Source organism: Psammomys obesus, unplaced genomic scaffold (assembly GCF_907164565.1).
Source record: "Psammomys obesus unplaced genomic scaffold, mPsaObe1.curated_primary_1811, whole genome shotgun sequence".
In the NCBI taxonomy this organism is placed as follows: Eukaryota; Metazoa; Chordata; class Mammalia; order Rodentia; family Muridae; genus Psammomys; species Psammomys obesus.
In genome coordinates this window covers 15,640,299-15,664,067 of record NW_026596051.1, presented here as the reverse complement: position 1 = coordinate 15,664,067, position 23,769 = coordinate 15,640,299, and the positions used below count along the sequence as shown (strand labels likewise).

Sequence of the window (23,769 nt, the reverse complement as noted above, 5' to 3'; positions counted from 1 at the left end):
CTGAAAGTGAAGCAAGAGTATCTAGTTATCATGATATAGGTGCACAGATGAGATGATACTCTGGGAGGTTGTTGGACAGAATGCTATTTGATTGGGGCTCTTTGCTTTAAAAGATGGAACTGGGGGAAGGCTCTAGTTTCCAGGCAAAGATATAAACACAGCCTGAGTCCTTGTTCCCTTTTCGGGTGCCCTAGGCATGAGCAAACAGCAATGCATTTGATGAGGAGCTAAGAACAACTTGGTGTCAATTTACTTTCCAGCAGAAGCCAAAGAATGTCTGCTACTACAGATCTGAGGCTTTGTGAGGCTTTTTCACATTCATTTTGTATCATTGGAAGTTTCTGGAAGTTAGAGGCATTGGAGAATCCCAAAGTGGCTAGGGGTTGGCGGCTGAGTCTCCCGAGTCAGGAAAAACTGAGAGGCCATGTGACCTGACCCATTTTCTCTGGAGTGTGTGCATGGCCTTTTCTTCTCACTGCTTCACAGACACTTCTTCAAAACCCCAAGCCAACCCTGCGGCTGTGTTAGATTAGCGGTGGGCGACATGTGTACGCACATGCGAGCATGTTTATGTAGTACACCCTCACTGATCCCACTGGAAAATGAACAGTGTAGGGTCTCCACGGAATGTGCTGCAGCGTAATTTTGCTGGTCACAAGGCAATCCGATTTGGAATGCTAATTCGGTGTGCTTCAGATGTGGCTCTAAAGACCATCATTATCTTTTGAGCATGTCAGGGCATACTTGTGATTGAAGTTCATTTCTGTGGCTTCAGAATGAAAAGAATGAGCCTACGGGTCCCCAAGTCCTCCAACTTCAACACTCGATGAGATCAATGGTCTGTCTTCATCCCATTTCATGGATCAGTGATTAGATATAATTTCATCTACTGTGTCTAGAATTTGAGGCCTGATGGATCAGGACTAGACATGAAGTTCTAATGGTCTAGAATTATAACTTAAGCACATATGCACACACATGCACACATACTGTTGTTGCTGCAAAAGTCCAGAAATTTTTTTGAGACAGTGTTTTTTTTTTAAAAAAATATTTATTTATTTTTGTATATGAGTGCTCCACCCACATGTACACCTGAATGCCAGAAGAGGGCATCAGATCCCAGTATGGATGGGTGGGGAGTCACCATGCAGTTGCCAGGATTTGAACCCAGGACCTCTAGGAAGAGCAGACAGCGCTCTTAACTACTGAGCCATCTCTCCAGCCCAGAGACAAATTCTTAAGTGTTGCTTAAGCTTGCTTTGAACTCAATCCTCTTTTTAATTTAAAACATGTATATGTTTTGCCAGCATGTGTGTATGAGCCCATGTGTGCCTGGTGCCATGGAATCAAAATAGGATGTATGTGGGTGCTAGAAACAGAACTCTGGTCCTCTGAAGGAACAACCAGTGTTCTTAGTTTCTGAGCTGTATCTCTAGCCTTTCACAATCCTCTTGCCTCAATCTCTCAAGAAGCTGGGATTACAGGTTTGTGCCAATGCAGCAGGTTTTACCTGTGGCTATTTTGTTTGACAGAGTCAGAGAAATGGGAAGCCACTGTTTTGGGGGAGTGTGCCAGGCTGCTCTGATACAGAGGAACATTGAGCCTCCTTTATCAAAGCCCCCTACCCTATTTGCTAAAAGCCCAACAGGTATCAGTATTCCTGAGGGTAATGGGGAGTTGATTTTCCTTATAAGAGATATTAAATGTGATGGTGTGTGCATGTCACAGATCTTAGTGGTAGAAGCTGAGGTTAACAAGAGGGCCAGGATGGACTGGAGAGATGGCTCAGTTAAGAGCACTTGCTGCTCTTGTAGAGTTCAAGCACCTACATGATTCACATCTACAGTTCCAGTTTCCAGAAAACCTGACTGGCCTCTCAGAGCACCAGACACAAGTGTGGTGCACATACATATATGCAGCTGAAACACAGCCCCACACCCAAGACACCATCTTGAAAACAAAGACAAGGAAATGGCTCCTGCTATCCTGAGCCCTACAGGATAACAGTTGCCATTTGCTGAAGGCTTACTATGTACCAGTCATGGTATGTGTGTTCACTGTCCTGCTTTCTATTTGGCAGTGTTGGAAGGAAGAATTGCTTTTTTTTTTTTTTTTTTTTTTTAATGAACACAGTCAGAGATGACAGCATATGTTCAGATGGTGGAGAATTGGAAATAACAGAAGTAACAGAAATGTCTTCATCAAAAGAAGAAAGGGAGAGATAGTGGGCAGAAGAAAGCAACAGATACCTACTGCAGGAATCTCTTGGAATAGAAGAGGGCCACTTGGCTAATAAAGAAAGGATGCAATTTGTTAATTTTCAATGGGAGATAAATGCTTGATTTGTGACTCATCTGGTTTTCTACCTAGGGCACAGCCCTGTCTTGTTTGAGAGTCTGGCTTAAGGGGAGGGTTTTTCAGGAGTACACATGGAATGAGCTATTCCTAAAAAAAAAAAAAAAAAAAAAAAAATTCCATTAAACTATTTGTGGGCAGAGATTAAGTTTAGTTGTGCAGGAGAGAAAAGTCTCAAATATGATGTGAAGAAGATCAACTTTTACTATAGAAATGAAGTCTAAAGGCAAACAGGCCCACATTTATCAGGAACCTTCTGTCCTATAGCTCTATTAACATTTATACAGAGGCCTTTCTTCCTCATGGTTCAGCAGCAACATGGCTCAAGACCTGGGCACTGGGTCCACCTTCTAACTGGCAAGTGGAAGAAGGGGGGATGGGCACATTCCCCCCCCCCCCAGATGTGGTTTCTCTGTGAAACTTTAGCTATCCTGGATTCACTCTGTAGACCAGGTTGGCCTTACAGTAACAGAAATCTGCCTGCCTCTGCCTCCCAGAGTGCTGGGATCACAGGCATGCACCATTGTGCCCAGCTGATGGGCACACTTTTAAAGCAAGTCTCAAAAGTTGCTCATGTCTCTAGCTACCAAAAAAAAAAAAAAAAAAAAAAAAAACCCTAGTAGGATGGGCTGGAGAGATGGCTTTGAGGGTAAGAGCCCTGACTGCTCTTCCAGAGGTCCTGAGTTCAATTCCCAGCGTAATGAGATATGGTGCCTTCTTTGGCATGCAGGTGTACATGCAGACAGAACATTGAATACATAATAAGTAATCTTTTAAAAAATCCTAGTAGGTATGATTGTTAATTTTGTGTCATCTGTACTGGTTTAGTGAGAACAAAGAAATCAAGCAAAGCAGTATTTTTTTTTTTTTTTTGAGTGTGTGAGGACCAAGTAGAGAAAGATCTACTTCCAATGTGAGTGGAAGCCCAGATAGAACAAAGACTTTGGGGTTATCAGACCCTTGCATCTGGACTCAACCATTCTCCCAACATCCTGTTGGTTCTACCTCTTTGAGAACCTGAGTTTAGTAGGATTATACTTGCCAAATAAGATGAGAAGTATGTTTATTTGAAGAACAGATGCAATGGTTCTCAATCTTCCTAATACTGCAACCCTTTAACACAGTTCATCACGTTGTGGTGACCCCCAACCATGACATTATTTCACTGCTACTTCATAACTCAATTTTTCTACTGCTATGAATCATAATGTAAGTATCTGATATGCAGGATATGATATGTGACCCTGTAGGGTGGTGACCCCCCCAGGTTGAAAACTCTGAATAAAGAAAGATGATCAGTCTTCGGTCAGAACGTGGCTAACGGTCAGCCCTTTCTCTGCTGTAGGGAGAGGTCTTTCCAAAGGCTGAGCATTGGTCATCTGGAATGCAAGTGTCTTCCAAGTGTAGTTGTGAAATTCATCCTTATTTCATTCTTCTTTTAGAGCTGAGTATCCAAATCAAGCCTTGAATGTATGACGCAGGTGCTCTACCACCACCACCTCGAGCTTGTTTTGTTCAAACAAACAAACAAACAAACAAACAAACAAACAAACACCTCCTGGGATTAGCCATTACCAGGCTGGCTTCCAACATGCAGCAATCATTCCACCTGTCTTAGTGTTGTGCTGCCCATGTGATCATTATGTTCTGAATCAGAAAAGTCCAGGCTCAACATAACAATTTTAAAAGTTATACTCCATTTTCAGTATTCTTTTTATTCAAATGTTTTCTAATTTTAATTGATATCAAATCACCATCTAGAAAAGACTGAAACAATGTACATTTCCACCAATGTAAAAATAAGTTCTCATTTATTCCCAATTTTTCCTACCACGGTAGATAACTGTTATTTTAGATTTTTATCTTCTGGCTTTTAAAAATATTGATGTGTGTGTTTGCCTCCATGTACATGGTATGCAAGGTCTGAATAAGGAAGGCATTAGATGGAGTTAGGGATGATTGTAAACTGCGATGTGGGTACTGGGAAGTGAACCTGGGGTCTACAAGAGCAGCAAGTGCTCTTAGCCTCTAAGACATCTCTCTAGCTCTCTTTTCTTTAATTTTCATTTAGACACTATTATTTTTGGTTTTAACTTTCTTCTATATATTTTTTTGATTAAGAAATACTTTATGAACAGACCACAGTTGACTAAGAAATCTGACTTCCATGTTTAAGTAAACTTTTTATATCAAGATCTGTATATCTTATTATTTTTAGCTCTTTGAGGCAGTCTTTAAAGATGGGCTGCTGGTTAGAAAACATACATTTCAATCTTTTTGTCAAACCATCTTCTACAACCTACAACTCTTGTACAAACTACACGCCCACCAAAAATGTTAAAAACAATTGTGCGCTGACTTTTGTCAGTGCTGTAGGTGACTGGTGTTTAAACTTCTGTCGTCTCATCGATGTGAATGGTCTCCTTGGTCGATGATTTGTTTCACTGACTGTTTTGGATGTTTTCCAGCAGAAGAGCTCAATGGCTCAAGCACAGATTAGCCCACCAGAGGGGGTCACAGCTCTATCACCCACTGTATGACATGGGCAAGAATTCCTTTAGAGGCTGATGTTGTTTGCAGTATTTCCTCTCTTATGGCAGACTGTGACAGCCTTAAACACCACCTAGCATAAAACAACACTAAATGACTAACAATTCCATGCATGTACCAATTTTGATAAATGAGCCACCTATACTACACTAGATGTTTTTAGTTTGTGTTAAGTCTACTCTGATGTTCACATAACAAAACTGCCTAACAAAGCATTTCTTGGAATATATGGCTGTTGTTACATGACACAACTATCAGTGTCGTTAATTCATAGAAATCCTATGTATAGGGGAGAGTACTCCTGAGTCTGTCTAATTGGAGATACATCCTTAGTCTAACCTACAAAGATTTGTTTTATATAGCCAAGTGCATCTATTGTTCTCTTTACAGCTTCTATGGTCCCCTTTTTATGAATTACTGGGTTTCTTAAGGTTAATCATGTTACTTTTAGAAGATTTTAATAATACCTCAAACTTATTCTTTAATCTAGAAATTTAGGAACTCATCTTCAAGCGCTAGTTTGCACAAAGGAGCAGGGGTTTATTTCTTGCCTAAAAGCCATGTCTCTGACCGAAAGTGGTTCTCTTCAATTTAAGTTATCCAATAAACAAATGACCATCTCTGTTGGGGTCTCCGGGCCCCAACATTTGCTTTATTATTCCAAAGACCAAGGTAGGATACTGTTACTAGTTGCCTTACCCAGAAAGGGAGAGGGGGGAAGCTTCCCTTTCCCAAAGACTTCTAGAAGGGTTAACTTTAATTCAGTTCCAGGGCAATAATCAATTGGTTTCACGAGTATCTGAAGTTCACTATTTTATTGTTTCCTTCAAGTCATTTGATTACCACCAATAGGAACTCATTTAAAAATTGTATTTATTCTGTCTGTATGTTCAGCACAAACGTGGAAGTCAGAGGACAAGTTGTTAGAGTTGGTTCTCTCCTAGTATCTAGATACTAGGGACACAACAGAGGCAGTCAGATTTGGCAGCAGGTACATTTATCTGTTGAATCATCTTGGAATCTCAGTTTTTCCTTACAAAAGGTGAATTTATAGAAGTGTGATAGGCTACAATAAAGGAAAACCTAAGTAACTGGACTTGAAAACAGGTTTTAGGGCTCTCCAGAGGATTATGCACCATTGCCTGTATAGTTTCTTTGGGACATTTTTATCAGAACCATTCATTTCCTGCCACTTTGCCTCTCATTTCTCTTTAAAATCTGAGATCCTTGACAAGCAGCGGTAGTGGAGGCCTTTAATCCCAGCATTTGGGAGGTAGGTGGTCTCTTTGAGTTCAAGACCAGCTTGGTCTACAAGCAAGTTCCAGAAGAACCCTGTCTCAAAAAACATTAAAAATAGGGGTTGGAGAGATGGCTCAATGGCTGCCTCTACAGAACTGGGCCCCACATGACAGCTCACAACTCTCTGTAACTCCACAGTTCCCAGGGCATCTGATCCCCTCACACAGATACACATGCAGGCTGAACATCAATATATATTTAAAAAAAAAAATCTAAAGTCCTGGTGGGAGATAAATTTTGGTAAGATTGGCCTTGGCCAGGAGTATGAGGCCAGTATACTGTCATGCACTGTTCCATCAGAACCATGTCATATGGAAAAGGAACAGCTCTTCAAAGGAAGAGTGGAGCTCTGCCAGTGAAGAAAGTGATTTGGGGCAGGCCAAAGCAATGTATGTACATTATAACATTTAAATAGTGAATCTTCAGTGGACCAGTAACCAGGATGTAAATGTCACACTGCCACAGCATTCGAGTGCTTTAAGACACGCACGTTTTTCTAAGATGAAAATTCAAGGTATATGTGTAGCAGCTTTAGCAATCCAAAGGCCTTACTTTTATTGCCGTGACTTTAAAAAGTGACTCATTTTCTTCTCTTTGCCTAATGTAGGCAATGCCATCAGATTTAGCAGTTTAGCCATCACTTTAAAATCTGGAATAATTTCTCATGGAAGGTGAACCTATCAAGCTCTGATAGTCGTGATGATTCAAGATGCTTTAAAGGAAGCTTTAAAAACTAAGGAACAATTGCTGAACTGTAAGCTTTCTAAAGTGTAGCCATCTGCCATCTTGCAGAACACAAAAATGTGTTAGATTCACTCTACAGAGGTTATTGCTATTCTTAATCATTTCACAAATAAACTCAGGATTAAGTAACTTGCCAAGGTCCAATAGTAGGCATTTACTTTTAAAATGCTTTATTTTTAAATAAAGTTTAAAAGTAGTATGGTAGTGTAAAAAAGTCAAATACAGAAATTGAGTCTCATGTAATCTACACTGCTCAAGCCAGTTAACAGATCTTTTTATGAAAAGATAAGCAGACGTTTAAAGGAGTTCACACCATACATTTCTATCAATTAGCTTGTCTCCCTTAATTACCCTTGTGGCCATTTTTCTATGCCCACTCAGTTAACAACTATGTAGATTTTCTTTTATGGCTGAACCATATTGTATTCAACCAATCTCTTCTTAATTTTTTTTTACCAGTAATTTTTATGTTTCTGTATTATATTATTGTTTCTGTTTTTTATTTAAATTTAAATTTAAATGTGGCCTTGACCTCCACCTTAAGAACTTGACCATAACAAGTTTCGTTGCTGGTAAATACTTTTAGTAGTCAGGACTTAATTTCAAGTAATAGAAACCCAACTCAAAGTAACTTAAACAAAAAGGGTATTTATTGGTTCACATAACTGAAAAGTCCAGGGGATATCACTAGCTTCAGGCACGGTTGGATCCAGGGGCATAAATGTCATCAGAACTTTTGGCTCTGTTTCCCTCTGTACTGGCTTCATTCTCTGCCTGAGTCATTCAACATAGTAGGCCCTGTTGGTTTGAGTTTTCTCCTGTAACACTCAAGCATCTAAGTAATGAGAACTTCTCCACAACTGAGTAAAACGCCTAGGGTTGATTATCATTGAACAAACTTGAATCATGCATCCATTCTTGAACCAATCACTAGAGTCAAGATGGACTTTGCTGATTGATGAAATTGGAATAGCATGTCCAGTACAAGATTCAAAAAGTCTAAACCACACAGACTGGAAGTTGGAAGAGATGGTTTCAAAAAACACGAAGTTGTTATAGTGAGACGGAATGGATGCTGAGCAATAATAACAAAACAAAACAAAACAGCTAACATCCAGGATAAGACCAGATACAGAAAGCTTAATCTTTGCCCATAAAGTCGACTTTTGGCAGCTGGTATTTCTTCCTTGGTAATCAAATTCCAAAAATCCTCAGGAAATTTACAATTCACTTGAATAAACAATAATTTCCATTAGCATCATACTCTACAAGTCATCATAGGTTTGCTTTCAAGTCACATCTATCAGTCCCAGTACATTAGTGATATGAAGCAGGAAAACCAGCCTCCTAATTGATAAGCATGTCTGTGAGGGTGTTTGAGTTAGTGGCAAAGTTCAGCAGTAAACTGGTGTTGCTTTCTGTCTCTTGTTAAGATGAACTTGTAATTTCTGAGTCCTGGTCGATCATGTTCATTTCTGAGTTACCACAGGAAAACAGCAATGTACTCTGCTTTCAACCTGCTATTCTACTTTTAGGTAAAATAGCCGTTTCAAGCATCGAAAATAAGCAGGGTTATTCTCTACTTGAGGTTGCTGATTGAAGAGTATGCAGCATGGTCCTTCCTGCTGTGAATATTAAGTTCTGGTGGGGAGAGGTACAGGTTTCTTCTATTCAAAATTCCTTGCTGGAACTGGGCACAAGAGAGGCTGAAACTGACTGTAGTCTTCTCAAGGCCAGTTAGTCTGATTGAAGTAGCATGTCAAAAAAAAGGCAGGTTAAGAGCTGAAGACTAGTAAACAGACAAACAGTAATTTCAGCAGGGCCAGCCATACCAATAGTTAAGCTATCATCTTGAAGGACAGGCAGATTAATAATGAAGCTCTGTAAATTAGATTTGTCCTGGGTACTCCAGAGTTATTCCACAGGGTTTACTCCAGACATAATTTTTGGATCTCAAAGGGCCAGTTGGGTATAGCAGCTTTCATTTTCCTGCTCATCTGTGCAAGAACTGCCAGCTTAGAAGGCTATATCCTCAATGCAGACTTGAGGTTCTAGTTAGGAGTCTATGCTACATCTGGGAGCAATAGGATTGTAGAACCAGGCTTGTCATAGTTGGCTCTACTTTCTTTGGTAATCAAGTCTTCACCTTCTGTAATACAGCCCATCTCCAAGAATCATCTTAAAGGCAAGTCAAGGCCTCAGACTGGTTAGATGGCACTGTTGATTTAGATGAGATCCGAGGCATGAAGATAGTAGAAAAGGTCCTAGATGAAGGCTTTTGCCTTAGGTTTTAGCTTTTCCTACTTATCCAATCACTGATTCTTGATTCTTCACTTTAACTGAGTATGGCAGGAGGGAATAACTGGCAGTGTAGACTTTTTACTACAAATAAAGAGCTAACAATATAGAGATAATAGAAAAGCGAAATCTGTGATTTCTTCTTTACAAATAGTTGTATATACAAGCAGATGTCATCCAGATTTTGATTTGCTGACCATGAGCAGTCTAATTAGATCAGAGTCTGATTTGTGGCAAGAATCATGATATAAAGGAGGCAGTTTCAATTGTGTACTTAAGAGTAGCTGATGGCAGTTGGCTCTTGACTACGAAGAATGAGATTTTCTCAGGTCACAAATTGAAGTCTTGTTCACTATATGATTTGGATATTCTGGAATTTTATCCTTTCTACAAAAAAAAAAATAATCTTAATGCTTTAAGAACACTTCATAGTAAGGAATAAAGTCAGCCACTCTGAACCAGTATAAAGGGATAGGATGAGACAGATGAAATTCTATTGAAAATATATACAAGGACAGAAACTCAAGAATACTGAAAAAATCCTTAGCTGCCATTTATAGATTTTTTTCCAAGTTAGTCTACTTTTCCAGCAAAATGGTTGGCAATATGCTATTTGAAGTGCCTAGAAAGCTATCACGACCTAGAGACGAGTCAAATGTCTATGTCCAACTATGCCCATGATATACAGTTGATGGTACCAGGCATGAAGACTAATCATTAAAGAATATCTCACTGGGTAGAGGAAAATTTTCCAGCTGTATTTGAAGTCACACATAAGATAAAGGATGTTTAGAGAATGTGTCTTCAGGATCATCTGGTCCATGTAGAATTGAGTAGTTAATTCGAATAGGCAGATACAGAAGTTTAGCTTAAGCCCTGAAAAGTTGTTACTAAATAACAAACAAAAAAACATGGAGCAGTCTAATCACTACTAGTTGTATCACATGACCCAAAATTTGAGGCAATGAATGATGAGCAGGAAAAACTGTATTTGAATTCTGCTTCACAGTTAATCATTACCTTCTGTATGTGGAGTAACACAATGAGAGGGCAAATGAACAACTTGGTCTAAGATGGTCTCAATGAGGCATCAGCTTCAATACCAGCTTTCAGGCAGTTCATATATCCAAGTTTCATGACTTCCAAGTTATGTACTTCCAGTACCATTAGTTATGGGGTTCTTCAGTGTAGGATATATATGAATTGCTCTCTGGCTATATCCAACTTTACGAAGTCCACCGTGGATGGAATGCTATTAATAAAATTTCATTCAACAATGCTGTACGATCATTCTCTTGCTAAAGGCATACCCATCTCCAAACATGTTCAGCATTAACTGAGTATGAACTATATTGGGTTGGAAATACATAAAAGATCAGAATGCCATTCAGGTCAAACATGTTGTCTAGGGCAGTGGTTCCAAGTAATATTTTCTGAAGAATTTTACATAGGGAAGTCCATGGTAGTAAAGGAAGATGGTGGTGGCAGGCTGCAGACCCCTATTCCCGCTTCACTACTTCATCCAGAGCAGCTTCACTTTACTCTGGACTTCCACATAGCTTTTCTTCAAGGAGCTTCATGAGCACAAAGCCTTTGCAAAACCAGTGATAAGGATAAGTTGTTCACAAAATGCTGAAATACAAAAAATAGGTCATGGAAACCATAATGTGGGTAAGCAAGCTCAATGCTAAAAATAAGTAGACAAGTGTTTTTCTATTGTTTTCCTAATGCTACAGATTGGTAGACTTAAAGCTTGAATTTATTATAAATTTTGATTAAAGTTGGGCTTTAAAATGGCTAAAAGGGCTGACCATGCTCTAGTGGATGGCCCCATGAGAATCTGAGCAACACAGCTGGGGAGGTCGGGGAAGGGGAGGACATGAAACTGAAAGAAGGTAGAGTGAGTCTTGGGGAAGTTAGGGGAGTCTGTATGAAATTCCTAAAGAACTGATAAAAAATAACTATTAAAAATGACTACCAGAGAACAAGACTTTTGGTTTTAAGCTGTAATAGCACTGGGAAATGCATTTTTTTTTCTTCCAAATATTACTTTTGAGAAGTCCATGGTTGGATGACTTGACTTATGCAGTAAGGTCTCACTGGGCCACAACTCTAATTCTATGAAGATCTTTCCCTTTTTCCTCCTTACCTACCTGAGAAGCAATCCCCTTAAAAGTTACAACATTGGGAAGCTATTGCTAGTTCAACTAAGACAAAAGTCAATTTTTCCCCTATTATCACAAATATTTTAGAGGTTCCCTTGACAAACAGGTATAAATCAAAATGTGTAATGCTCAGATGTAACATGCTAATTCAATCAGTTAATGACAAAGTATGAGAAAGGGTGGTTTTAAAGACAGTGAATTTATTATGGGGTCTCTAGACCAATCTGCCAATAATTAAGAAGCACTGGTTACACAGCTCTGACAGTTTCCATTCTGTTAAAAAGAATGTTGGAAAAAACCCCACAGCAATCTGTGTTTATTGATGTACAACACATTGGGCAAAACAGCTAAATGAAACTTTGCTGCATGTCTTAAGACCCTAAAACACTACACTGCAATTTGTGTGGAAATGCTTATTATCTATTTTACCACCCACTGGACAACAACAACAAAAAATATATATATAAATTATATACATATATAAAAGCAAATGGCTCATTCTACCTATTTATTTGGGGACAGAAGACTATAGGTAAGCTTTCTGTGTCCAGTAACATTAATAAGACTTAAAGCAATTAACAGAAACAAGTACAGATTTGAAATTATTTCGGCTACTCTTGGGAAGAACATGAAAATGAACAAGAAACTCTAAAAAATATGTTTCATATTGTATACCCTTGTTTCTTTTTTTAAAAAGCAGATCATTAATCACCATGGAGACTGATTGTTCCTACACTTAAGGGATGTCATCAAGGGATTCTGATCTAGATGTAGTTATCATGATTGCACTTCTAACACTGTGCTCTATTGGGCACCATATAAATTGGAAACATGTACATTTTTCAGTCCCCAGCCATTTTAATACTGTGGATAAAGTGAAGGCTAAGATAATGCCAAGAATAATACTGGACTGGGAGTCAGAAGGACTACTATCTACCGTGTCACCTTGGATAATTGCTTAAGTTCTTAAACACTTGTTCTCTCATTTCAAAAAGTGGTGTGACTGTGTTGGTAATTACCTAACTGTATATGAAAGTGCTTTGAACCTGTAAAGTGCTATATAAACAGAGAAAATTACCATATAGGTTCTATCTTGATGTATCAAGAGGCCTTTTCAGGAATCTGATTGAAGACTTGTGAGATGGTTAGATAAAGGGAGTCCTTAGTAGAGTTTCTTAAATCGGTATGAAAAGTTTTGGTTCCTGAGTAACCCAAAGATGATACTAGGAGGAAATCAATGTGCCTTGGTTTTGATCCCAATGGGTCAGAATATCTGCTTTCTCATTCAGTAGACAGCTAGATTTGAAGTAGGAAAATAACAGGAGTCCAGTGACCTTGACAGGATCCTAGGCAGCTCATTAAACTTTAATCATTTTAGACTGTGGAGTATGGTCCAATGTTGTTCTCAGAGATGATGCCTTTCTTCAGTGTTGACGATTTAAACAAAACAAAACAAAACAAAACAAAATCCCCCGGTCCAAGTTTACTAAGTGTCTCTGAAGACTTTAAACTGCAGAAATGAGCTGTACATTTATGGAATAAACTTGGCCTTTTTTATGATAAAATAGCTTTAGTTATTTGGCTTGAAGACTCTTGACTGCATTATAAAGGGCTGTGCTGAATCTGGGCAGAGTAGGACAGGAGTGGAGGTAAAGGCCACATCATGATGGCTGAATGTTTCTTGGGTCACAGTGGTCCACTGGAATGGTGTCTTCTTCAGTAGTAAGGTGGCAGGAATCACCATGGACAAAAATCCAGGTACCAGGTCTGTAGGTTGATGGAATAGAAGGAAGGTCATCAGAGGGTCCAGGTGAACATTCAGCAATCAGGAGGCACAGGACTAGAAGGGGCAGTGAAAAAACAGGTAACAAATACATGAAATTATAATAAACACGGGAGTCTAACACTGGGTTGGGGGTCTGTTGTCAGCATATCAACTGATGGTATTCAAAAACCAGGCTTAGATGGTGATAGTGAAATTACTAGAGATGAGGTCAGCAAAAAAAATAAAAGCTGGATGAGCAAATGCTGAAAGTTCTCCCACAAAGGTAATTTTGTAACTGTCTCAGGGAGACAACAAATAGGAAATGCTTTAAAGTCCTACTGTGGGGCAGTTATTTGTGTTCAGGCTGCTGGACATTAGTTGGTAGGGAGAAAAAGTGTTTTCAAAATTGGCACAAAAACCGTGAGATTTTTAGATAACATACCACTTTTACCCATAACTTTTTCGGTGGTGTTGTAATGTTGTCTTATGTTCTTGTCTCTTAAAAACTGTCCTAACCTTCACCTTAAGTTCTATCTCTCTTTCATTTGACTCTTGGTTCCTTTTCGGGTCATATGGTTACCAAGATTTCTTTGTTAAATCTAGAATTAACAAATAAAACATGAAAGAAACATGGTTTAGAGCTAATGAATTACTTTATCAAGAGTAATGCTATTAATAATGTAGCAATTATGTACACACTGAGGATTAAGGTTCCTTGCTCTAAAAAGGCTTCAACGTTTGGGCAAAGATACATAAATCTTACTTTCAGCATTTGCTATACAGAAAAATAATAAATGCATGCGAGGAACGTTTACCAGATTTTTCACATAGAAGATTAAAGCTATCCTAAAGGCACTCTTTCTAATGTTAGGAGAGTCGCAGGGATGAGAGCATCTTAATTGTAAATGAAATAGGAGAGCTGTGCCAGGTGATGAACCACAGAAGTGCATTTCCAGGGTAAAGAAAACAGAAGTGCAGAAATGGAAAGTAAGGCATTTTGGAAAATGACAAGTACCGTAGTTGACTTTGGATGGAGTGTTGTCAGTTCGCACTGAGGGTCTGGACAGAGACTTGGGTCTTCAAGTTTCCAGTAACAGTGCTGGTGGCAGTGCTTGGTGAGTCGATGCCTCTTTACTCACAGCAAGATCAACAGTTCCAAAATTGAAGAATACAAAACAACCACCTCCAGAGTTCCTGTCATACCTTGACAAGCTCTTCTCAGTCACAGGTCCAGTTCTTGAAAATCTGGAAACCTGGAATCCATGGTGGCAGCTCCACTGAAAAGCTGTATCTGCTCCAACTACTGCAAACACTTCGTGAACCTCCAATCCTGGACATCCATGTTCTGTCACAGAATTTCAAGCTTTTAAGTTCCAGTTGATATTCTTTTCTTTCTCCAGACGAAAGCCTTTTAAAATCACAGTCTTAAAAGAGTCTTTTGAGGTACATCCAGATTAATTACAAAAGAGCTAAGACCAACACATTTTTCTCCAAAACAGTCATTTCTTTTGAAAGAAAATCATTTGTCTCTGGCCCTTTGGTAAAGGGAATAGTCAACTTATTTTAGACATTTGAATAAAATATCAGAATTGGTAACATCTAATCATACAAAATACACTTAAATATGTTTGTGTTCACTTGCTTAAAGAGCTGTACCACTTGATAAGCACCACTCCACAAAACGAAAATGTTTGAAATCCAACTGTTCAAACATTTTTATAGTGTTTGCTGGATAATGGCCTGGAATTTGATAAAAGCAGCTGACAATTAACAAACAAACAAAATGGCATTTTGGCCACTTAAGTCTCACACTTGCAAGCAACTAGAATACAAGGCTGGCCAGGAAAAAGTTAAGCTTCAAATTATTTCCAAATATACTGATTTTGTGGTTTAGCCAGAGCCCAACAAAACTTTTCAGAGAATGTTAACCTTCAATTAATAATAAAAACCAATCCAACCAAACCAAAACCAAAACCAACCCCAACCATCTTCAGGAATCCAACGCCTGGTTCAATCTGTTCCAAGGAGCCCGCTTGCTAAAAATTCACGTGCACCATTAGCTGGGTTTGGCAGCACCATTTAAAAATTAGCCTGTTCACTATCAACCAGACAAACCAGGGATACAAAATAGGAGCAAATGATAGGTGTCAATCATGGTCATTGAAAATGGTCAATGAACGAAAAGTAGTCAGGCACCAGGACGAGCAGCAGAAAACAATCGCTGGGCCAAAGATTACACTTCTTGATTCTATTGAACACATTCACTTCTACTGTAGCTGCTTTATAGTGGGTGTCATTGTACCATACGCATCAGCCACCCTTCAGGCACCCTACGGTGAGAGGAAAGGTCTTAGAATGAAAGCCAAGCAGTGAAGTCATTATGCGTTAAGAAGCAGCTCACATATACCAGGGACTCAAACGGGGGCTTCATATTGGTTGTGAGGGGTCCCAAATGACATGTAGGCCTCAGTCTCCTCCCGGTGGCAAAAACTGTTCTGGGTCATAGCTCCCTTTGAAAACTTGCTATGGGAGGAAGGATCCGCTCACTGCCCTAGAATACATTCCCCCAACGTGTTTCTGTACACAAATTCAGGGAGCCTTCCGATCTCCAATAAGAGGCTCCCGGATTTAATTTCAGGGAATGAGCAATTGCTAAGTCTTCTTGCAACTCAAAAGAAAAACAAAAACAATAATCACCTTTTATGTAAACCGACGCTTCCGTAAAGCGCTTTCAATTCCATACACACACTGATAGGCAGAGGAGGAAACTGAGGCGCAGACAAATTACAGAGTGACTTGCCTAAGGTCACTCGACCAGCGGGTGGCTAGGCCCGGAAGCAAACCCAGATCTTCCGACTCCGGAGCTCGAATCCCCACCCCGGAGCTGCCGCCAGAGCTCCCGGCCCCCACTAAGGCGGCATGAGTAGGAAAAGGCAAAGGAGAAAGCCCACCACCAGCCATCCTCCGGCCCCCTCCTGTCCCTCCAACTGGGTCCTAGCAGGCCCTGAAGGGTGGCGCCAGGCCTCCAGGCCGGCCCCGGCCCCCCCAGCCTCCCCCGCCGCCTCCCCGGGAGCGGGGCGGAGCAGCTGCCCGCCGCCGCCGACCACCCGGACGACTCCTCGTCGAATCGCAAAAGCATAGGCCGCCGCCCGAGTTCTGCGTACGAGAAGAAAGACGCGGCGCGAGCGCCAACGGCCACCGGGCGCGCGCCGCGGCGGCCGGGCCTGCGCCCCAAGAGCTGGATGCCAGAGCAGGAGAAAGAGCCGCCAACCGATCGCTCGATCGACCGCACGCCCGCTCCTTCGCCCTACCAGACCGGGGAGGGGGGGAGGGCGCGCCAGGGCTTCTTCGAGTTAGGGGCCTGACTCCCCGGCGACCAGACAAGATGGCTCCTCCGCTCCGCGCTGCGGCTACCGTCCCGGCTGCGTCGCTCGGCCCGCCCCCGGTACTGTTTCTTTAAATGGCGGTGAGGCTCAGGCAAGCAGGAAGAGAGGCGCGCGCCCTCACGTGACGGGGGGCGGCCCGGCCCGGCCAGATCCGGTCACGTGGGCTGCCGGGGCCCGCCAATCAGGAGGCGGAGCCCCGGCGCGGGGGCGGGAAGAGCAGCGGCGCCGTGATTGGCCGGCGGCGCGGCGGAGGCCTCGGAGGTACAGGCCGTCGGCAGGGAGCGAGGTGACCCGCGCTGCGTGCGCTGACGGAGACAAAGCGGTGGCCGAGGCGGCCGTGGCGGCGGCGGCGTGTGCCGCAGGCAGGACAAGTCCCCGACGCCGAGTCCCGTGGCGCCCGCCCCGTCATCGCCTGTCGAGGCGCGGCGCGGGTCGCGCGGGCGGCGGCGGCGGAGAAGGCGGCACATGGTTCCAAGAGCGCGCTGCGGTGGTTGAGTTCCAGTTCCGCGGGGAGGGACAAAGGCATCTGCGAGCTGCAGGCAACGCCCGGTCGCCCCTGCTGGTGCGCTCGCCGCTGCCCCCCGTTCTCCGCCCTGGAGCTGGGACTAGCTCCTCTCTGTCAGGAGCGAGGAGGTGGCCACAGGACCCGGGCCTGCGAGGGCCTGAGGGGCCGAGGCCATCTTCTGAGGAGAGTGGGGGAAGGGCGCGCCTGAGGTGATTCGGGAGGGGGCTTATCATGAGGTGTTTGTGTGGGCCGCTGTGAGCAGTTTCCCCCGCCATCTGTGGTGGTTGTGGCATCCGAGCCAGCTGTGTTGGGCCGGGGTTTGGGGAAAGAAATCGTCGGTCGGCACCGAGGACCTTTCAGTTGGGAAGCCGGGGAAAGCCGGAAATAGCATCTTCTGCACCGCCCCGCCTCGTAGAGCACCTGTTTGAGGAGCCCGGCGTCTTCGGTGGTGACGAAGTCTTCTGTGGTAATGACGTAGGTGGACCGTCAGCTTTATGACAGAAGTAGGTCAATTTCCAGATTCCTCGCAGGAAAGTTAGGAGACTAGAAAAGGACTCGAAGAACGTGAAGATGAAGCTGTAACTAACTGCCGAGTTGGAAGACCATTCAGAACCATTCATTTTTTGATGCGCGTCGGGCGTCGGAATTGTGTGAAGGAAGCTTGGCCCTCGGAGCGCTTAAGGACTGTAGGTTTAGGATGTAGTTCTTTCCAAAATATTACAGCAGAGTCATTGAAATACTTAAATCACTTGCAGCTTCAAATATCTGACTATATTTTTGGATAGATATTAGGGAAATTTTGTTTCATGTGTCACTAAGAAGCACAAATTTACCCTTTACTGGACGGAATCCTGAAAAAATCAGTTCCTCTATATGTACTTCCCCGTTTACGGGTAAACACTGGAGACTCCTTGCAGTCATGGCCTTCACCAATTATAGCAGTCTCAACCGAGCTCAACTAACCTTTGAATATCTGCACACAAATTCGTAAGTATCTTGTAGGTGCCACTGAGGTAACCAGTTAACTCCTTGGTGTTAATATGGAAATCCTTTCTTCAGAAAATTTTGCTTTTTTTGTTCTTTGGCATGTGTCGTTGGATTGAGATGTATCACAGGATTTCTTGAGTATTGAAGAACTGAGATCAGTGAAATATTTGTTGCTAATCTAGAAGAAAATTATTTTTACTTACTGGATCAAATTTTTCTAAATACAGCCTGTATATGGAGTCAGAATATTGAGTTGTTTCATCCAAGTGTTTAATAGGAATCCAACAAAACTGCTCTTTGGATCGCCCACATTTGGATCATCTAGTATCAACTGTTGTATGTCTTTAGTGACGGCCTAGACAATTAGGTTTATAACAAGTATTTCTAACAACAACAAGAAGAAGATGATGACATGTAAATGACCAACTTGGAAGAAGAAGGCTTCTGTTATTTTTCAGCAAACAATTGGCTTTATCTTTTTTGGCAAGTTGGCAGTACACCTAGTGTAGTTTATATATGTTAAGCAGGAGTGGAAATTTCCTTAAAATCCTTGATTTAAGTCTTTTCCTAAAATATGTGAAATCAAAGAAGCATTCGGTAGTCATGGTTCTTGAGTAAGTGAAGAGATTAACATCATTATAACTCAGTGTGGACTATTTTAGGGTTTGCTTATTTTATTTATTTAAGTCAGTTAGTTGTTTTGGAAATAGGGTCTCTCTCTATAGCCCTGGCTGTTCTGAAACTGACTGTGCAGACCAGGCTGGCCTGGAATTCACAGAGATCTGCCTGCCTCTGCCTCCAAAGTGCTGGAATTAAAAATGTGCTCCACTATGCCCTTGACTAAGTTATCTTGTGGGGCCAAAAACTAGTCTACTAATACATTTACCTTTTACTTTTGAGCTTAAGGTAAGTAATGAGTACTGGGATGAAGTAATGACCTAAATGAACAAATGGCTCAGATGAACCATCTGAAGAATAGAGACCATAGACTTCAGTTGTCCCATAATAATACAGTGAATTTTCTGAGTCCATAATACAGAAAACTCCTCTGAAAAGTAAATTTTTTTCTGAGTATTGATTTGTCCAATGATGAGAGGTTTTATTTTGGCAGTAATTAGGAAGTTTATTATTATTATTGAGGTAGATAAGAGATGGTAGCCCAGAGATTATCTTGGATACAGAGTATAGATCTGGAGCCTCACTAATCAAAGATGCTAGTACAGCCTTTGGCCACACTTTCGGTGTGCCTTATATTTGAGGTACATCTTAAGAATAATCAGGTGAAGGGTACTTAAATGAATTTTGGCCTGACAGGGCAAATTTGGAATTATGGATTTTCAGAAACTTAGAAGACCCTGTGAACTAGCCTTCAAGAGCTGTTATTCCAGTATCAGTACAGACTTTCTTCAAAACAGTAGTGTCAACATTTTGTTGCTTCTAGCTACTCAGTGTTTTAAATAGAAATAAATTTTAAGACAAACCTATAGGTTTTGAATTAGGTCTTGTCTTGCATTTGAGAAAACTGAGGCTCAAAAAAATTATCTTGAAGCTTAGAGAGGCTGCAGAAGCAAATTAAAGGTACCCAGATTTAAGACAGGAAGGTGCATTTGGCTACAGTGCTTAATACTTTTAACCTAATACACAATGCTGACTCTTACCTTGAAGGTTTTGTTTTCCTGTGTGTAGAGGATTTAACTTCCTGAATAATGTCTTCCATTTTGGTTTATTAACCTTTTGAGGATTATTCCTCCTTTTGCTGTTAAATACATTATTAATAGTATGTGAACACTGCCAAAGCAAAGAAGTAAACTGAGTTACTTGAATAAGGTGATGTTGGAGAATTTTCTGTGAATTTTATCTATGTTGAATTGGAACTTTGTGCTTGCTTCAATATAGAAGGATTGGCATATAGAATTTGGAAACTCTGGAATTTACTTGGACTTCAGATTTGATCTTTGAAATGATTCTACTTTAAATATGTCTATTTTCTTACATGAAGAAAATATTTAATTGTACAATACCACAGTAAGGGTGTATTTATTTTAGTCAGGCCTTTACTGTGTAGCCTTGGCTGGTTTTGATCCTCATGCCCTCAGCCTCTTAAGTGCTGGGATTCCTGGTGTGGGCTATAGCAGTGAACCCTCAAATTTCTTCTGTGTAAGTATTTTTGTTTGTTGTTCGGTTTGTTTTAGTCCTTATGACTTGATTGGAAGTTCATTCTTAGAGAAAACAAAAACTTAAAATTATATGTAATAGTAGAATAGTAGAATGGTTCAATAAATCAACTTCAGAGAAGGAAAGATTGGTCTTATAGTACCTGCTTTGTTCTGTTAAAATCTTAAAAATGCTAGACAATTTCAGATGTTACACCTACAAAATTAGGTGTAACACCTGCAAAATTAGGAATATTTTGAATTGTGAAATAAACAGCATTTTGTTTACTTTTCTTTTTATGTAGACTTGCAAGCAGAGCCCAGGCTAGAGGAGTAGACATTTTTGTGGTTTTGTGAAAAGCCTGTGCTTAGAAACCCAAAAACCCTATATTTGAATGTTTCATTTATGTGCCTATGCACAGGGCAACTTCTTTGAGCTTCAGTTTCTTCATTTGTGAGATGGAGCAAATATGATGTGTTTGCAGATTATGCCAAATTACAGTCAAATGTTGTTTATTCTCTTTATACTATTTTATGTAGACTAAAAAATCTAATGCAGTCTGTTCACCGGTGTTATACATTAGACAGATAAATTTTTAGAATGTTTTTAATTTTATTTGTATGAGTGTTTTACCTATATGTAAGAATATGTACCACTTTCATGCCTGATACCTGGAACTGGAGTTAGGGGTGGTTGTGAACCGCCATGTGGGAACTGGGAACTGAACCTGAGTCCTCTGCGAGAGCAACAAGTACTCTTAAACTGAGCCATATCCACTCCCTAAGCTGATACATTCAGAAGTGTATGTTGTAGAGAGTAAACAGGTTTCAATTTTTGTCAAAATTAAATACTTATGATAGTTTCTATTGATGATTATTCTTGGTTATATCTGCATCAAGGCTAGAGGCAAATTCTCATGATAAATTGAAAAAAACTAGTTTCTTTTGATAGCATACACTGCTTTTTATGAGGTTATACAAGTTAGGGTTTTCACAGTAAAGGAATCTTAAGCTCTTAGGTGGTAGGTTTTGTGTCTGCCATTCCTGTAGTAGAAGATTAATGTTCCTTTGGAATAAGATACATGTCTTAAGTCATTTGATTTGTTATACTCTTATGTACTCAGGTGAGCATAATGCTTAATATAAGGTGACATTTTTTGTCAGTTACTCCTGGAACATTCTGTTACTTGCCTTTGGCATAGGTATTGTATCCATGTGAGGAATGAATGTACAGGGACCAATAAAGTCAGACTTCTGTTTCATTTGAATTACAAGCCTGCTGAAATGTAGGTTGACCATATATTTGTGGGTGATATACCCATATATTTATGTATATATACACACAGACACAATTTAAATATTTCTTAGGTTTTCTTTTTTTTAAACAAGATCTTACAATGCAACTCTGGCTGTCCTGGAACTTATGTAGTTCTGGATGTGCTGAATGGAACTCACAGAGTTTCTTGCTTTTCCTTGCTTCCCTAGTGCTGAGATTAAGGGTGTGGGGCACTAGCTTTCAACTATTGTCATTGTATTAAAAAGCTCAGCAAAAATTTTTATGGTTTAGAGCTTGTGGACAACTTTTTTGGTTTAAATTCAGGTTGACTAATTAGAGAAACCATTTTTTTATATAACAAGCTAAAAACATGTCAGTTTATTGTTGGAAATGCTGGGCTGAAAAACTGTTTCTTTTGGGTCACAAGTGGTAATATCATGATTGAAAGTATTAGTTTATAAAAAGCCTTTGTGTTTTACCAATTAACTGACCTTGGATAATGTGCAAATGATATTTAGGTCTATGAAGAAGGTTATTTTGTTATTTTTTTGAGACAGGGTTTCTGTGTAGCCCCAGCTGTCCTGGAACTCACTAAACAGACCAGGATGACCTCGAACTCAGAGATCCGCCTGCCTCTGCCTCCCAAGTGCTGGCATCAAAGGCGTGCACTACCATGCCTGACTGAAAAAATAGTTACTCATATCTACAGCAGGATATATACTTTATGAAATATTTGGCAAAAAAGGAAACTCATACATCTTTGTGTATTTTTCTGATTTTTAAGAAATATTTAGAACAGCTCCATTTATCGCTTGAGATTCTAAGTATAGTTTCTGATTTTACCAAGAACACAAAAGGCCCTTTAATGATGTGTACTACCACATAAAAATACTCCTTAGCTACATTTTAATATCTATTAGTGCCTGTGAAATATGTATGTATAAAATCCCGCTCATACTGGTAGCAACAAAATTTGAGGAAATTTTTTTCTTAGATTTTATATGTATAGAGCACATTTCAAAACTCTGTGAAGAGTACAGTGAAATCTTAACTAGGAGTGATTTGTGCTTGCTCTTTGAGTAGTCTCCTACTGAATTCTGAATATCTCATTTTTATATGAAACAATTGGAAGTAGTGGTTCTGATAATTTTTTTGTTCTTCTGGCGAAGGGTGTTATAATTTCCCCCATAATTCTTATTTACAGTTTTTACAACTAAAGGCCAGAAACCTTTTTATTTTTTATTTTTTTTGAGACAAGGTCTTATTTAGCTCAGGCTGACCTTGAACTTGATAAGTAGCTAAAGATTAATTTGAACTTCTGATCATGTTGTACATGTTAGTCAGGTACCCTACCAACTGAGCTACATCCCCAGCCCAGAAATCTCATCTTTTTTTAAGCCAGAAGAATTTGAGCTCTATTTTATAAGTGGATTGGTACTCCATTCTAATACAGTTTGTAGTCTTATTAATATACTCTGCTCTTATTACCATACTCCAGAGACTTATATTTTTGAGTTTCATTGGCTTATGTTAAAAACATGTTCATGTTTAAATAAATGAACTTTATTAAAAATAAAATTGGCTATTTTATATTTCTACACATCAGTCTGGATTGTATAGAAACCTGATAATCATGTAATTTTCTAGCTTACATGAGACAGGAAGATGACCAGAAACTTGGGAACAAATATTTGAGTTTCCTCTTTTTAAAAAAGTAATTTCAGTCTCTGTAGAGACTATGAAAAATTGCCAGTGTTTGACTATATTTCAGGTCATCATGGTGAGATACTGGGATAGTTGAATTAGTAATAATTTTACCTCATTGAAAGCTTACTAACTGTAATACAGCCCCTGCTCAAAGCTAGAGTAATTTTTTAGAATAATTTTTTTTTTTAAGACAGGATTTAGCTATATAGCCTAGACTTGCCTAAAACTTGTCATCATCCTCACTCAGACTTAGGGAATTAACAGTTGTGTGCCATAATGGCTGGCTATAGATTGACTTTTTTGTCTTTTTATAGTACTAGGGATCTCAGGCCTTATGCATGCTAGGCAAGTACTCAGGCACTGATCTAAAGCCTCTGTCTCTAGGTTGGCTTTTACATTATCTTTAACAATTCACCTTAATTTTCCAATCTCTCTCTCTGGTGAGGATTAAATATAAGGCCTTTGCATGCTAGACAAATACTGTGCCGACCTGTACCAGTGGCACCCAACCTTCCTAATGTTGCGCCCTGTTAATACATTCATTGTATGTGACTCCCAACCGAAAAAGTATTTTCGTTA

General features: G+C 40.2%; 2 protein-coding genes and 1 long non-coding RNA gene across 4 annotated transcripts in view; 1 reads left to right on the top strand and 2 right to left on the bottom strand.

Annotated features, from left to right (window-relative positions):
- Positions 1-7,576: 7,576 nt before the first annotated feature.
- LOC129689129 (uncharacterized) lies at positions 7,577-14,378 on the bottom strand. 2 transcript variants are annotated; one of them, XR_008722037.1, is made up of 3 exons: positions 14,192-14,378; positions 12,490-13,178; positions 7,577-10,878 (listed from the first exon to the last, which is right to left on the bottom strand). It is a non-coding gene; the product is annotated as an uncharacterized LOC129689129 (long non-coding RNA). The 2 variants fall into 2 exon arrangements; XR_008722036.1 differs by lacking the exon at positions 14,192-14,378 and having other exon boundaries at positions 12,490-13,246.
- Positions 14,379-14,453: 75 nt separating this feature from the next.
- On the bottom strand, positions 14,454-17,029 carry Tug1 (taurine up-regulated 1). The gene is made up of 2 exons (XM_055624059.1): positions 16,741-17,029; positions 14,454-16,522 (listed from the first exon to the last, which is right to left on the bottom strand). The coding sequence occupies exons 1-2, from the start codon at positions 17,027-17,029 to the stop codon at positions 16,086-16,088; spliced, it is 726 nt and encodes a 241-aa protein (XP_055480034.1). The 3' UTR covers positions 14,454-16,085.
- Positions 17,030-17,849: 820 nt separating this feature from the next.
- The window catches only part of Morc2 (MORC family CW-type zinc finger 2), a 42,660-nt gene continuing 36,740 nt past the window's right edge, over positions 17,850-23,769 (top strand). Inside the window, exon 1 of the mRNA XM_055624295.1 lies at positions 17,850-18,054. Coding sequence (XP_055480270.1) covers positions 17,987-18,054 — 68 coding nt within the window. The 5' untranslated portion in view covers positions 17,850-17,986. The remainder of the gene's footprint in view (positions 18,055-23,769) is intronic.